This window comes from Pteronotus mesoamericanus, unplaced genomic scaffold (assembly GCF_021234165.1).
Source record: "Pteronotus mesoamericanus isolate MK-2021 breed Mesoamerican mustached bat unplaced genomic scaffold, CSHL_Meso_final contig_40, whole genome shotgun sequence".
Taxonomy (NCBI): domain Eukaryota; kingdom Metazoa; phylum Chordata; class Mammalia; order Chiroptera; family Mormoopidae; genus Pteronotus; species Pteronotus mesoamericanus.
In genome coordinates, this window is record NW_026555150.1 from 13,802,674 (window position 1) to 13,819,599 (window position 16,926).

Here is a 16,926-nt window from a genome sequence, read left to right on the forward strand (position 1 = left end):
TAGGTCTGGATTTCACCATTATCCTCATTCCTAACCAAAGAACAAGTGGCAAGTTTCCTCTTTTCAGTTCTCAGACTGACATGGAGAGACTGAAAGTTTCTTGAGGGCAAACATTTCTGCGAGAAACATTTGTTTAACATTGGCAAGAGACAGTCATTTGATTTTAATATTGGTTCAAGTCTTAAGCACAAGACGTGTTTTACAATCTCTCCTCTTTAGCCCACCACCAACTAGCTGAAGCCCCTCTTACTCCCATGAAGCAACAAGGAATGTTTCTATTTTCTACAGTCTGCTTCCACTTCCCTCTTCCAAAGAAGTAGGCTTTCACAGTATCCATGATTACTTTGTCCTGTCTTTGGCCCAGCATGAGCCAAGATTATCTTTTTTTTTTAATGCCTTGCAGTTATAAAGACATTAGGCTCACCAGAATGTTCTGTTTCTACCCAAGGAATAGTGCAAGCTGGAGCAAGAACAGGTATAAGGAGGACAAGGAGTGAGGGAGTGGAAACACAGATATCTCTAAGATAAGCGTTTTTTTTTTTTCTGTGAGTTGATTTGTGAGCATATGTTTTAATTGTTTCCAACAGCAGGTGTGCATACTTATATGAGTGCATGCACATGCGTGCATGCATACTCACATGTATGTGTTTCTGTGTGGGTAAGAGTGGGAACGTGGTGGAAAGGGGGCAGATGCTTAAGATGCTTAGTCATCATGTCTTGGCCAGGGACACCTGGCTAGAACTTGCAAAGCTTCTCAGGGAACAACCCCAGCCAAAGGATTAGGAGTAGCCAGTTTCCCAAACAGCTTACAGTAAGTTTCCACAAGGCCAATAACTAGGAAATATGCGGATGGTAGCCCGGCAACAAGACATTCAGCTTATTGCACTAAGTCCATCATGGATGATCTGTCCTTGGAAGGGAGGCTTAAAATGGGTGTTCAGTGAAAAATGTCTCATAGCTCATGGGCTAAATTCAATCATTCCAGAAAATATGTGCCAAATGAGATGCAAGAAAGCTAAAGAGTTTCCAGAGATTTTGGAATGATAATAATATTAATAGTCTTCTGGTTGTTACAAATACTGGTAGAGCTTAACACATTACAAAGCACTTTCACACTTAGTATCACATTTGGTTTTCACAGTAACTCATTAGGATAGGCAAGAATGATCCTGCCATTTTATATACGGCGAAACAGAGGCTCAGAGCAGCCACATAACTTGCTCCAGGTCCCACTGTTAGTAAATGGGCTAGGACTGGAACCCAAGTGTCCTAATCTATCATATGGATGACTAGGCTTTGGACCTATTTTATACTTCATATAATAGGTAGCTCACTGTGGGGTAGTTTAATGGATTCTTAGATGTTTGAAGAGTTAAGCCTAAATGCCACAAGCATTCGGCTAGAAGGTGGTAACGGCTGCAAATAGATCATCGAGGGATCTTCTTAACATGACCTTCTGATACAGTAGGTCTGGGATGGCACCTGAGATTTTGCATTTCTAACAAAGTCCCAGATGATACAGATGCTGCTGGTCCATGGACCCCACTTGGGGCAACAAAGGGTCAGGGAGTAATGCTGAATGTTGGCTAGCTGTTTTAATTGCCTTTCATGGGTCCTAATCAAACCAAAAAAAAAAAAAAAAAAACAAGGCAATTCTAATCTACGTCTTCAGAATCTTGGAGCTTCCAATGTTCAGCAGCAGCAGCAGCAGCAGACCAGTAGCTTTAATAGTAGATACTATGTTTTGAGTGCTTGCTAGGTGCCAGGTATGTGTCAAATGCTCGCATGGATTATTTTATTTAATCACAACCCTGGAAAATGGGCTGAGGGAGATGAAGTAACTCACCAAAAGGGAAACATATTAGCCTTGGTAGTAAGAAGTGAAAGGAACAGGTTAAACAGTAAGCATGGGTAAGACATCATGCCATAGTCATCTCACCAACAATGAAGTTTAACAATCAGAAAGAAGGGAGAGACTCTAAGAATTTTGGGTTAAATTTAGAAACAAGAATTATAGAAAAAGACAACATTTTGGAAGCTTTGGGATGAAGAGTTTTTAAAGTGGATATAGCCCAGAAAGTGTGGGAAGTGCTCAGAACTTACTAGCATCCTGCTGTTCAAGTGTGATGCAGGCCAGGCATAGGCAGCCCATGGTAAGAAGTCTAGCTTGCTAGATTGGAAAAGTCTAAGGAGCAAGAGTAGGGAAAATGAGATCTTTTTGAAAGTGGAAATAACTCAGGAGAAGAAAGCTGGGAACTGCCAAGGTCAAAAGAAAGCTCAAAAGATGTCCCTAAAAGACTCCAGTAAGTATTTTGCCAGGAACTAGAGCCAAATAAATGAACACAATCACAGATTGCTGGCACTAGTAGGGCCTGAAAAAATTGTTTGGCCATTCTCTTTATTTTACAAATGGAGAAACTGACTTTTAAAAAGAAGGAGGGATTTGACCTAAGACACAACTAACCCAACTAACACATGTGAGTTGGAAGCAAAGCCAGGTATAGAAACTAGGTGTCCTGCACTTCCTCCAGGGCATCAAAGGCAGGAAAAACTGAGCCAGGGAAGAGCCAGGGGGACCACTTGCTGGTTATGTGGAAAAAGGTCTGTTCAGGGACAAAAAGGGACATAACAGAGTAGGAAAATACTTTAAGCCTTTTTTTTTCATTCCCAAATTGTCCTTGGGAGGAAAGAATTTGGAAGTTCTAAATGAGATGATGGTAAACGTACTCAGTGTTCCAAGTCTGGTTGACTAAATAGATGTTGATGAATCACCAGGACCAGATGGCATCTACCCAGATTTTGAGTAAAATTATATAATAGCTGAGCAAATTGTTTAGCCTGTAGTTCCAACTAGCTAGTGTGTCATGAGCCCGGCAGATTGCCAATGAGTCTTCCTCTCCATGAAAAATATTTCAAAGAGGACCCAAGGAATCCAGGCTAGTAAGATCACCGAACATGTTAGGCAAGTGTAACCTACTGGGAGTAAGGCATTATTTTTTTTCCCTATGAATTAAATTAACTACCATTTGTGTAGTGTTTTACAGTTTACAAAGCACTTAGGTTTAATTATGCCTAACTAATTGACTAGAATTCTTTGAGAGACCAAATGTGCCTGTGGACAAAGGGAAACCAGTGGATGTAATCTATTTCAATTTTGAAAAGGTCCTTGACAAGGTCTCACACCAAACGCTGTTTAAAAAGTTAAGTCACCATGGAGTTGTGGAGTATTGTTTTGAAAGGGACAAGGAAGTATCTTATAGGCAGGAAAGCAAGAGAAGGGATAAGCAGGACCTTTTTTTGAAAAGTATGAACAGTGCTGTGTCTTAGGGGTCAGTGCTGGGACCAGTTTTGGTGAATCATCTGAACAGCCATTAGATGACCAAAATCTTTTCTGGGTAGCAAAATACAAAGCAGATTTCAGTATTTTATGATTACATTGATGAGCAGAGCAAGAAGAATCAGAGTACAGTTGTTCAAAGAGTGGCCTCTGAATTCTCACTGTTTGGCTCTGAACCCTGACTCTACCCTTAAAGGCTGAATGTTCTTAAGCAAGTTACTCTACCTCTCCCAGCATAAATTTTTGTCTTCTGTAAAGTGGAAATTATAATAACCTCTAGTTCAAGGAGCTGTTGTATAAATGGTATGAGGCAATGAACATAAAGTAGTTGGAGATGTGGTGTGGTAGCTCAGGAGGGCAGTTAAGACTGAAGTTTAATTAATTTATTAGTTGTCCCCATATATGTATAATAGCTAAAGAATGTTCATTGCAGCATTACCCACAATAGTCAACAGGTGAAAACAACTTCAATGTTCATCAGTGGATAAATGGATGAAAACAATCATGGTACATACATACAGTGAAGTATTATTGAGCCTTAAAAAAGAAGGGAATCGTATCATATACTAACTTTATCATGGGTAAACCTTGAGGACATGCTCAGGGAAATAAGCCAGTCACAGAAGGGCAAATACCACATGAGTCCACTTTTATGAGGTACCTAAAGTAGCCAGATTCATAGAAGCAGAAGGTGAAACAGTGGTGCCAGGCTGAGGTAGGGGGCAACGGGGTATGGCTATGTTCCATAGCCATAGAGCTTTGGTCATACAAAATGAACAAGTTCTAGAGATCTGTTTTACAATTTGCATATAACTAATAATACTGTACTGTACACTTAAAAAGTTTCTTAGGAGGGAAGATCTTATGTTAGATTTTTGTGGGCCAAAATTAAAAAAAAAAAGAAAAAGAAAATCATTTAAAAAACCCATTAAAAGAGCCCAAGTGAATGAGATCTGTGTTTTCTCTGGAGAAAAGCGAAAAGACAGAAGCGTAAGAAGAGACCTCTGGATAATACCCAGCTTCAGGGAAGGATTAGGAAGAATGAGTGAAGGAAAGAGACTGAAGGAGGAAGATGGGCATGTAGGGTCTTAGAGGTCATGGGCGGTAGGATTTCAAGAAGTCTGTGCACTGAAGAGGAAAGAGCATGGCACTGGAAGTCTCAAGAGTCAAGTTAGATTTCCAGTTATTCCATTTAGATAAACCTCCTTTCTTCCTAGTTTTCTTATCTGTAAAATAGAAGAAAGAATGCCTATCCATAGGAGAGTATTTTGTAAACTGAGAAAATGATGAATACAAATGCGAGGGGCTTTTTTGGTTGCTGTTGTTTTGCCTTCTTGACCCCAGCAGCTCAATTTTATTTTTTGTCTATTGCTGTTGTTTATATGTAACTCTGCAGTTACAAGTCGTAGACTATCTATGTGAAAATACTTGTAAGAAAACAAAACACATATGACGTTTTAAGAAGAGAGGGTCAGCTCACGCCTCCTCCTTAGAAAGCTACCCCATCATTTGTTTTCAATAGATTCCTAAGATTGCATTTTTTTTATAATTGAAAAGAATCAAGGAAATGTCCAACAGGAAAAAGCCAAATGACTAGGTCAGTTCATTTTAGGCAATGAAAAACATGAAGTTGCTCTTTTAATCTAGCCAGGTCCAGAGATTTTAAAAAAGGTTACCTGAAAACTTCATTTCTAGAGTATATATAGTTTTTCTTTGAACAGTTGATGGCATTGTGTGTTGCAGGAATTGTATGGGAGTTACAGTGAGCAATTGGTTTTTAATTCCCAAGCATCACCACTTTAGCTCAGATTTGAGCCGGCACTAATCAGTTACCTGCAAGGAAGCGGAGCTGATTCTTCACTTTCATCATTCCATCACCAGAGCCTCCGATGCACTCATCTTCATCATCACCGCAATCTCCACTTTCAAACCCTTCTTCATCAAGGTTTTTATCCAGGACTCTACCTTTGGGCACGGACATGGTTCTCAGGAGCTGAAAGAGAACAGATAGAAATGTAGCAGCTCTTCAGATTTCTTGGGTAGGTCTAAAACAGTGTGATATTAACAGGAGGCATTAAAAATGCTGAATGAATTACACAGGAGTTTATAAAAATCGTTTTCAAATTTAAATAGATATAGGCTGCTTATACACTTTGGAGTTTCATACTTCTGGACCTTTCTAAGACATTTCATATGATTCTCTGCTCTTCTACTCCAGTTACACCAGAGTGTATATTGCGTAAGACCTTTCCATGACACAGTATTTAAGTTCCTGAAAGCCTCCATGGTGGGAGAACTCACTGATGAGGAACTTAACACATCATAGGCAAAGCATATTAATAGACTGAGAGTGTACCATGATCAGCAAGGAGCCCTATGGAAGCCCCTTGTAATATAGTTATGTTTACTACATTAAAGCAACAAATGCTTCTACCAAATGAAGAGAATAGCAGTGAGTTTTATATATACTTTAAATAAATACTTACAATTAATTGCCATGAACCATGCCTTCATCACCAGAAAAACTTTTAAAATAGCTCCCTCTTCCATAATTTCAATAAGATGCTTTCAAATTCATTTTTCTTTTTTTTTTTTGTAGATAATATAAATATTTAGAGGCATGTTGGTTTTGATTTTCAGAGTCTGGCTTTTTAGTCACCTTGTCAATGCTTTTCTCATGTTATGGTGACTCCCAAAAGTCTTCCAAGTCTTTCCAAAAGTCTTTCCACTGCCACAGAAGCGCAGCTCAAAGCATGAGTGGTCTCTGAGGGCAGTTCTCAGACTCCATTTTATTATTCTGCACCACCTCTCTCTAAGGTTGTATCTCAGTATCCTCTATTTCTGCTCTGGCTTCAGCTCCACCAGCCCTTATTAGTCCTATATCTCAGCTCCACCTCCTATTTTCAAATAACAATCAACAAAAGATGCTGGATATATTTAAACTGATATTTCTTTGTGATTGTGAAAGAGGTATGCAGGAAAAAGTAATTCTGCATACAACAGCATGTCTTGGCTTCTGTGGTTTCCATTGTCTGAGTTTATTGTCACTGCAAAATATACCTTCATGCTCTCTACTTGTGATCTAGTTGCTATACCAATATCCACTTGAAGCAAGCCACATACAATAGAGGAATTTGACTCTGCAGGTTTATTTTTTAAGCAAAGAAAGAAAAGTCCAAGTACTTCTTTGCTGCCCAACAATCTCTAATGGTTTTGGAGAAGTCAACCCACCTACCATCTGCCACTCCAGCACCATCTCCACCCTGCTGCTCCATTGTATCCTTTCCCTAACCCTCCCCCATCGTCCACTATTCATCCTACAAATCTAAGTATATACTATCAACACATAGGCTAGGGTAAGCTAGACCAGTGGTTCTCAAAATTTCAGTGTCAGGACCCTTTATATTCTTATTGGGAATCCCAGAGAACTTTTATTTACAGAAGTTATATCTATTGGCATTTACCACCTTAGAAAATATAACTGAAAATTTAAAAACTATCTAAAAGCTAATTTAAACATAAGAATAAAACTATGATGTAACATTAGAATGTTTTTAATAAAAAAATATATATTCCTTGACATAAAACAGACGGAAATATGGCATTCTTTTACATTTTTGAAAATCTCTTTAATGTCCATCTTAATATGATAGCTGAATTATCACATCTGCTTCTCCATTCAATCTGCTGTTTTATGTTGTTTTTGTTGAAACATTTGAAGAAAATCCAGCTTTTAAAAATATGTTGTGGAAAAAAAGAAATATTTTAGTGTCTTTTCCAGGTAATTGTGGATATTTTTCATTGATACTATAGAAAAACTCAAGTGGAAAATGTTGGTTGCAATGTACGATATAAAACCATATAAACAAACTTTTCATGTTCTGCTACATTAAAATTCATTGGTATGTTTTGAACTTTGAATGAATCTTTTACCCATTTTGTATCATCACACATGGCTCATCCGGAAAAAAATTGGTCCACTGAGATATCCAAGTATTCCAAATGTCAACAGCATTCATGAAATGACATCAAAAAACAATATTCATTAAAATCACCTACAATCCCATTAGGAAAGTCTTTAAGTATTGGGAAATCTTGAAGCTCATGGTAGGAGATACAAATTTTCCAAAAATTTAATTTTTTTCTTGAAAGTTTGAGTTTTATCATTGTCAACAAATATTGTCAGTTTTTCCTTTAACTGACAGGCTCTCCTTGTTTGTTTTGAAGTAAATGTCTAGCAAATATTCAAGTCTGTAAAACTATAGTTTGCCAGTCATTATCTCAAATAAAAGTAGTGTTACATGAAAAAAGAGGTACTTTAGCCCATAGCTTAAATAATCCCACAAGTACATTTCTTTGAGACACACATCAACACAGTTTACAGTAGAAATACCTTAAATGTACTTCACATTTCATAACACAGAATATTTTTTAAAAGTATACTCAAGGGTTAAAGTTTAATGAATTAATCATTTTTACTGCTTCGACAATGACATTAAGTAAAACTACCTTTTATTTTCCCGCATGTGTATGCTGTTGAAGAATAGAATAACTACTAGTGCAGTTTGGTGTCATTGCTTTGATTCATACTGTGATACTAAAAGTTGTAGTCACCATCACTTTTGCATCACCAGTGCAAATAACATCTTGGGATTTTTTTTTTTTTTGCGCAAGTAATTTTGACCTTGTGGATCCCTGGGTTTCATGGATTACCAGGGTCCATAAACCATTCTCTGAGTACTATTAATCTAGACTATAATATCACTTTGGGTGACCAAAAACATCCTCATCTTCTTTTACCATCATTTATTATGGGAAAATGCTTTCAACATAAGCCTTTTAGGTTAATTTTCAAAAACACATCCTTCATATATTTCATGAATTACCTAAATCAGAATTGTTTACATAAGGGGATTTGTGATTAGGTATAGATTAGTGAACTTGCTATTTCTCAAGCACATTTCACATCTGTGCCTTTCATTAATCCCTTCAGCAAACATTAATTGAGCACCTAATAGGAGCTGTTTTCATTTCTGTCTATTAAGAATACTACATTCTTTCAAGCCAAGTTCAAATGTCACTTCCTTAATAAAGCCTTCTGGTTACCACAGATGGTCATTATAGTTTTCCCTTTCCCTCTTTCACCACTGCTCCCTTTAGCTGTACCTCCTAAATAGCCCCTTATGTATGCAGCCTGGTATTATTTATTTGTACATGTGACTTTGCTGCACTACCAGACTGAGCTGCCTGGGGCCTGTGCCTTATTTATCTTCGAACCCCCTAGCATTTAAAGCAGTGTCTTGCACATGGTAGGCACTCAAATGTGCTATTGAACTGAAGCAAAATAAAATGGCATGGTATCTTTAATTTTTTAAAAAGCTATTTCCACAAATTCATGAAAAAAAGAGAAAGCCAAAGCACAGATTAGTATATAAGAACTTACGAATGAATAGCTAAATTCTTTTCGAAGACCCTGGCTAAGATGTGCTGCTCATCTTTGAGAGGCCATTTTCCAACCTCCTGTACAATGCCCTCAGTATTCTCTGGTAGTTCAGTTTTTGAAAAGTGCAATTAAAAAAAAAAACTTTCAAACTTTGCCATTGAGATAACTTCTTTAGTTCTTAAATTACTCCCATTTTTAGAGACAACCTCAGCATTGAGGAAGGATTATAGTATACTTTCAAATCATTTTACACAGACATCTGCTGATGAGCCTAACCCTCACACAGTAACAAAACAAATCCAAACCTAGAAAGCTATTGTTAATGTAAAAGTCTTCTTAAAGAATAGTCAGAAGCTACAGAATGCTTAAAGAAGAGTAATCTGTCCAAGATGAGAAATTGCCAGCAAGGACTGTGGATTTAATGCAGTCTGGAATTTGGAACAGAAATCAAATCAGCTAATTACAATTCACAATATTGTCCTTTTTGTTCCCTCTCTTACTCTTTACAATGTCCTCCAGACTGAACACTTGCTTTATAAAAAGAAAGTTACAAGGGCTTTGCACACAAAATCAGGTAACTTTAGGTACCTAATGCTTTTGAATAAGTGTTTGCCATTTTCAAAGGATACTATCCTACTAACTTTTTCAAAGCCAAGGCTCAGAATAATTATTATCAATGTAAACTATCTTATTAAAACACAAGTCTGATTATTTCACTCCCCTACCCCCCACCACCCTTCTATAAACCTGACATTTCTGTCATACATCGTTTGGCATGCTTTAGTGGTAAGGTCTTTCACAGCCCAACTTTTTCTACAGTTACTCCTCTCCTTGCAACTCTGACCCACAGGAGACTATCACAGTTGCTTACACATGCAATCAAGTTTTATTTCATAATAATAATATTAATTATATGTGTCAATATAACATAAAAAGGCAAAAGGAAAGTGAAATAAGGAGAAAGGACCTAGTTCTCAAACTGTAATAAACAACATTTGTATTTTTAAAAGTAGGTGTGTATGTGTGTGTGGGTTTTTTTTTTTGTTTTTTTTTTCCTGCCTACGTTTTTACATAGTTGAACTTGGACTTTAGAATTAGACCGAGTCTGGAATTCTGGTTTTTCCACCTTCTATCTTTTTTCCACTTACTAACTTTGCTGCTTAATTTCCCTAAACTTCAATATCTTCATCTGTAAAATGAGGAAAATAATGCCTGCCTCATAGAATTGTTGTAATGAAGAAATGTGATAAACATAAAACTTTAAATGTGATAAAACACTTAGTTCTTTTGTTTCTATAAATAAATATGGAGTATTAGGACCAGTCACTTAACTTTTTCTATATTTCGGATTATTTCCTTAGTTTCCCATTAGTAGGATTACTGGGTCAAAGGGCATATACTTTTTTTACTTTTTTATATGCCATGCGAGTTGAGTCTCCAATTTTTTAACAATCACCTAGGATGACTCATAAAAACTCAAGCTCCCTGGCCCCACCCACAGAGCTTCTAATTTAGTAGGTTTGGGCTGAATCAATTTTTACACAATCTGCATTTTTAACTACATCTGCCTCTCCATCTTATCAGGAGCAAATCACAGACCACTCTAATAAGAAAGGCCACTGCGGTGTTACTCCACTTTGAAGAAACCATCTTTGGACAAGAGTCAACTTATCCCCATGTGTGTTAGAATCTTTAACACATACTCTTCAAACTATTTTTTAAAAAAGTAAATGCAACCTGATGATTTCCTTTTCACTTAGATGTGAACATCATGACCTTTTGTCTTTGGAGTTAATGAAAATACCCATGTATAAAGGTGATTGACTTTGTTTGATTAAAAAAAGAAATATTTGAGCCCTGGCTGGTGTGGCTTAATGGATTGAGTGCCAGCTTGTGACACAAAGGGTCGCTGGTTCAATTCCCAGTCAGGGCACATGCCTGGGTTGCAGGCCATGTCCTCAGTAGGGGGCTTGCAAGAGGCAACCACACATTGATGTTTCTCTCCCTCTCTTTCTCCATCCTTTCTCTTCTGTCTAAAAATAAATAAATAAAATCTTAAAAAAAGAAGAAGAAAGAGAACTGTTTGAGGTTAGCTTTGGACAGGTGCTTAAGGTTGTATAATAAAAGGAAACAAAACGTCTGGAACAAGTGCTCAAGAAAATTAGAACCACAGTGTTAGAGTAAAAAAGACTTTCTAGAATTTAGCAATTTCATGTTCTTAAAATGATAATAACCAAGATAACAAAAGATCTCTGCGTCACAGGACAATGTGATTTGGCCAAAGTTCTTTTTGTGCTTGGTTGACAGGAGAACAGAGATCAAAGGACACACTGGTTGTTCTTAGGGGGATCAAATATGCTGAAATTAGACCAACGAGAACAGCAACTCTTGATCTGTCTGTATGGTGTAAATAACGTGTCTCTTGGAATTATCTTGATTGTAAAGATATGAACCTTATCAGCCACAGAGTGTGCTAGGGCTTAACTTATGTTTTCTTATATAATCCTTGAATCCTCACCATCAATTTGTTTAACAGAGAAGACTGCCATCCCCATTTCCACGTCGAGGGAGGTTACAAGGCTCAGAGAGGAGACATGACTCGATCAAGTCACTGAGTAAATGATAGAGACCTCATTAAAATAAAGTCTCCATCTCTCAAGTCCAGAGCTTTTCAAGAAAAACATGTCTTAGGTAAAGACATCAACTAATGGGGCCTTCAGGTCACATTTTTGCCTTCTTGACTATCTTTACCTGAGATAATTTCCAGTTCAATCTCAATTTTTCAGATGCTAGCCATGAACTATATACCTCAATGGGAAGACCTTTTGTTATTTATTGTGTGTGAGGCCGGGTGGACAATGACATTGGATGCCTCCTGCTTGTTTTCCCCAGTCTTGTCATCTAATGTGTCTTAAATAATCATCCTATCTCATCATAACTAGGCTTGTTTTGAAAAGCTTCAGTCACACTGGTTAGAATAGAATGAAAAATTCCATTACTGCTGCTAAACGGCTAAGAGTTTTCTTGACTTTAAGCTCTTTAGCATTTAAAAAATAAAGAATAAGTAACAAAATACATCCTGTGAATATGAGGCTAGGTACAATTTTGAGGACTTAACTGGTTTTGTCTCTTTTGGCTATTCACATATCTATGTCTAGGCAATTTAAAAATATCTGGAATCCAAATTATATTTTAAAGCAATTGAGCTGCATTTACAAAACTGATTTTGAACTATCTGGATGCTCAGCTTTATACAACCTGCAAGGAATACTTTGGGGGCCCAGCTTTCCATGTTGACAGCAATATAAACACATGCTTTACTGTTTGCATTTGAGTAGCATAAGATAATGGGAAACAAATGTGGTGGTTCCAATGGATTCCAGCTTTTTTGGAATGCCATTATTGTTTATATGTGTGCACGTGCACAAGGCCTAGGACATATGACCTCTGATTTGCGTGCACATGTTCTTTGAACAAAGGCACCAAACTACTGCCACAACTAATTGGAAACAATGGCAACTCCACACAAATTTAGACGAAGCCAGAATCCAAATGTACAGAGCTAGAATTAATGGTTATACAAGCAGGTATCACATTGGAGAGGCAATAAATTATATATAACAATTAAGAGTGTGAACTTTGGAATGTCACCATCATGGATTTGAATCTCTACTCAGGCTATGTACTAGCTGTGTTACTTTGGGCAAGTCACTTAACCTGCCTGAGCTGCAGTTTCCTCATCTGTAAAATGGAGGATAATGCTATTCATTCACTTTACAGGGTTGTTGAAGAATTAAATTAAATAGCACCATTGACATTTCATAGTCCCATGTAGTCTTCTTTCATAGAACTTTCCACAGTTTATAATTTTATATCCCTGTTCCACCCCCATTAGACAGTGTCTGTCACAGTGTTTGGTACAAAGTAAATGGTCAATAATATTCATTAAATGGATGAATGAACAAATAAATAGGATAATGTGTGTAAAGTGCTTAGCACATTGCTTGGCACAGTAGTAAGTTCTCAAACATGTTCGCTCTGCTGCTGAAGATGATGATCTTGAAGAAGAAAGGGAAGAGGAGGAGGAGGAGGAAGAGCTGTAGCAGTTGTAGTAGCAGGCATGAAGACCTTATTACAAATGCGTCGTAAGGCTAAACAAGTAATGCTCCAAGGGCAGACACTGAGGCACCAGAAAGAAGAGTCTGAGAAACCCTCTGTATTACTCCAGCAAGATAACTACCTGTGCATTAAGCATACACACAGAGATGTTTAGGAAAAAAGAGCAATGGGACTGGCTACAGGCTGTGCATCCATGCCCACACCCAGATATCCTCTTGTCTGAGCATTACGTCCAATGTCCACCTTTATCCGTAGCACACACTTTCTCTACCACTTCCAGCTTCCCGATTTTTACTTTATGTTTTTTGATGTAGCACTGAAACTTGTGAAAATACGTTCCCCCAATTGAATAAATGCCAGGATAGTAAAACAAACCAGGATATGAAAGAAACAAACTTGAGATGGAATAAAACTATTTCAGTGGGGCTCCCTCCCAGCGGTAGATATGGTTCTCTGCAGTTTAAGGAAGCTACCCACTGCCTTAAAGTAAACAATTTATAATAATATTACCAATAACTTACTACTGTGTTGGATTTTACTCTTTTCTAAGAAAAGGCATAGCATACTGGTTAAAAGCTCATATTCTGGAGGCAGGAAAGTTATGTTCAAATGTAGACACTATTACTAGCCTGGTGGCTATAACTATGATATTCTTTAACCTCTCTGAGTCTTATGTTTCTTATCTATTAAAATGGGTATAATAATACCCGCACTTATCTTCCACATTGTATGACTGTGGGGATTAAATGAGGAGATCCATGCAAAGCAGTGAACTTAGTATCTGGCAATAAGTGTTCACACAATGATGCGTTAATATTATATAGTTAAAGCCATATATTTATAAAATCTGAATCTCTGAACGGGATGAATTTTAAATGTTTAGCGCCAATTAACATTCAATTCTGACTTGGGTAGGGCTCATGGGTGGAACGTTGTGGGCTCTCAATAAATGTTAGTTATTGTGTCCTTACTATCAGCATTTCATTAATTTTATAATTAAAAGGATTTCCATATCACTTCTCTTGTTGAATTACCCAGGACACCTGCAAGGCAATGGGGCAATTTTTATTAGTCTCATTTTATAAATAAGATAATTGGAGCTGAGAGAGAACTGAGGCAGCATGCCCATTTTTAGCTTGAAAACTGTTTAAGGGTAACAACTGTGAGGTTGTTAGGATTTGGAATGGAGGAGGGGAGGAGAGTTTACGTATACTCCAGCATTGACTTGGAAAGGGCATGGCCCTGGGATAAGCACAGCATCTGACTTAATAGGTGATCAGAAAATGCTTGGTAACTGAAAGAATGAATGAAATAGCGGGTTAAGAGAATAAATAAGCATTTTATTCACTGATTTTGGATTTCTTCCAATCTCTATCTCTTCAACTCTGGTCTGATATGGTCTTGCTATTGCCCTGGTACGGTAATAGCTGATTCCTGCCTGGGATCCCTAGCTATACTGAGGCTAGACAGCCAGATAGATGTTCAGACAGACTGAGAGACTGCGAGCATTCACTTTATTAGGGCTACCCTGAAAGGCAGGTCCCATAATCCCTTCCAGTTGAGAGAGCCTCCTCCTTTGATAAAGTGGGGTCAAGTCAAAGAGGAATGCAGAAGATTGATCTTTTTAAGCAAATGAACCAGCTAACTCAAAGGGATGTGCCAACCCACACACTGAGTGGCTGAATGAGGTTCCTGAGGCCTCCTAATGAGCCTCTTCCAATCCCAAATGAGTACTCTGTTAGATTAGTTGGCCTGAGTGTGTTAATTCTGAGCTCTGTAATTTCCTCCTTTAGAGTATCCAGTCTTATTAGAATAAATATCAGTTTAAGGGGCCGTAAGCACCACATAGTAAAGTTCCAGTTATAAGGCTGGAGTCAAGGCTGGCCTAGCCTCAAGAAGCTGGCCAAATCCTTCTACCTTGTCAGGTGTGGCAGCAAAATGCAAACACAGCAAGGTACTCCTGCAGGACCAAGTCCAATTTCCATCTGAAGGCATTTGATCCTGGCTACCACCATAGCTGAAGATTAGTGAGTGAGTTTTTGTCCTTGTGTAAGCTTTAAATCATTGTGAAAATCCACAAGGACAAAATACATTTTGTGGAAGGAAAACTTACTTGAAAGGCATCTGTTAAACCCCACAGCAGTGCTCAATTTCCAAAGGAATCACCTCAGTTTGCTAAGGGCCACTGACAAAGGGCAACGGTCTCAGGGTAAAAGTATACCAAGTACAATTTTACATATTCCTCACAGAACTGAGGTTACACAGACGTGATCAGAGCATTTACTATTGTCCTAGTGTATAAAACTGATTCATTTCAAATAGGCATCTTGTGGTTATACTTTCGGGAAATGAGAATTCTTGCCTCTAAAAATAACCTCTGTGTATGAACCACAGCAGCCATGTCATCAAGCATAGGGCTTGAAGAGTCAACCTCAATGACTGGAGGATGAGGGTGCATTATTCTTACATAAGTCTTCTGGCCCACCAAGGATTAATGAGATGCCTCTAGTTTCCTTGTCAAGTTTCCTTCCTTTGAACACTAGGTCTACATCAGAATTTGTAAATAGGTTTTCAGTAAAAAGTTTTCTTTTTCTGGTATACTCTTTGAAAAATAGGAATTTTTAAATATGGTTCAGATAATTAAGGCTACATTGTAGTATTCTGAAGTAAAATAAATGACCTGGTGCATCTGGTACAAATAAAATAACTGGGACTTGATGAAAAACTAGATTCTGAGTTTCTAGTTGTTATTTCCTTGGAGGTAACAGAGCTTCGAACATTTCCAGTTCTAAGTTTTAGGCTATGATCCTAAGGGGAAAATCGCCTCCCACAGGAAACAGGAAATATGAATTAAAATTATTATAATATTCATATCTAATCACCTATTTTCAAAGGCTGAAATAGAAGAAGCAAAAGAATGATGCTCTTGTATACATTTTAGTCTCACTCTTTGACTGAATATTAACTTAAGAAATGCTTTGGTAACTCTCAGATATGAAAAATTGGGATGTGTCATAAAATCAGTGCTTTGGTTGGTAAATACAGCACTAAACATGCTAGAACTATTAGCTCTTTCTCAATCCGCCATGTATAGGTTTTATACCACTTTGGTCACAGAAGACAACTAGAGTATTGGAATTTTATGAGGGGCATTGACCACCCTAATTACATGCTGCAGCTACCAAATATTTAAGTACTTCCTTATTGCGATGTAGTTTTCTGTACCTCGAGTGGTTTTAATGGAGCGGTCCAACAGTGGATGAAGGAATGTGAAATGGAACTACTGGTATTCTCCAAGGGCAAAGGAATTCAAGCCCTGCCTTTTGGGAACCATATAGGACACTGAAGGAAAATCACTGAACACTGTAGTTCAACTCGAATTTGGCTATTAACAATTTGAATATATTCCCTACCTCGTTGGAATTTCATATATGGTAAAATGGTCCTTTAACAAAATTCACAGCCATTTTACATCTCGTTGTTGATACAGGTGATTGTTTTCCCAATTTTAGCTTAGTTAATTCTAGTTTTAGAAGTTCTAGCTGCAGAATTGTCTGCTGGGTTGACCGTACTTGTACACACATTCTGAACATTCTGTTTGTTCATCATACTTATGGATAAAACTTATGGTAATTTTCATCTTTGAAGAAATCAACTTGCTTGTCCTAACTACATGCATCAGGGAAGGAGACGATTGGACACCTTCTTAGAGGATGGTGTCCAATATGAGAAATGGAGATATTAAATGTATTGAGCAGCAGAAGTACTGAACATCATATTCAACATCTTACTAAAGGAATTAGGTTATAGGAATTCTAAGAATGGTGAGTTAGAAAGGACCTGAGAGATCATATGATCCAATCCGTTCAATTTTACAGATAAGCACAGCAAACCCACACAAACAACAGTAGAGCTTTCCAACTACCTAATCAGGAGTGGATGATACAAGCTAGCTTTCTTTCTAATCCTTGGGGCTATCATAAGGGGACCAGCCGAGGGCAGTTAAGATAAGAGAGAGGCAAAGGGG

The 16,926-nt window shown here is 37.6% G+C and overlaps 1 protein-coding gene across 1 annotated transcript in view; it reads right to left on the reverse strand.

The window, feature by feature from the left end:
• The window catches only part of GPC3 (glypican 3), a 456,600-nt gene that overhangs the window by 48,625 nt on the left and 391,049 nt on the right, over nt 1-16,926 (reverse strand). The window contains exon 7 of the mRNA XM_054577034.1: nt 5,171-5,330. Within this exon, the coding sequence (XP_054433009.1) occupies nt 5,171-5,330 (160 nt within the window). The remainder of the gene's footprint in view (nt 1-5,170; nt 5,331-16,926) is intronic.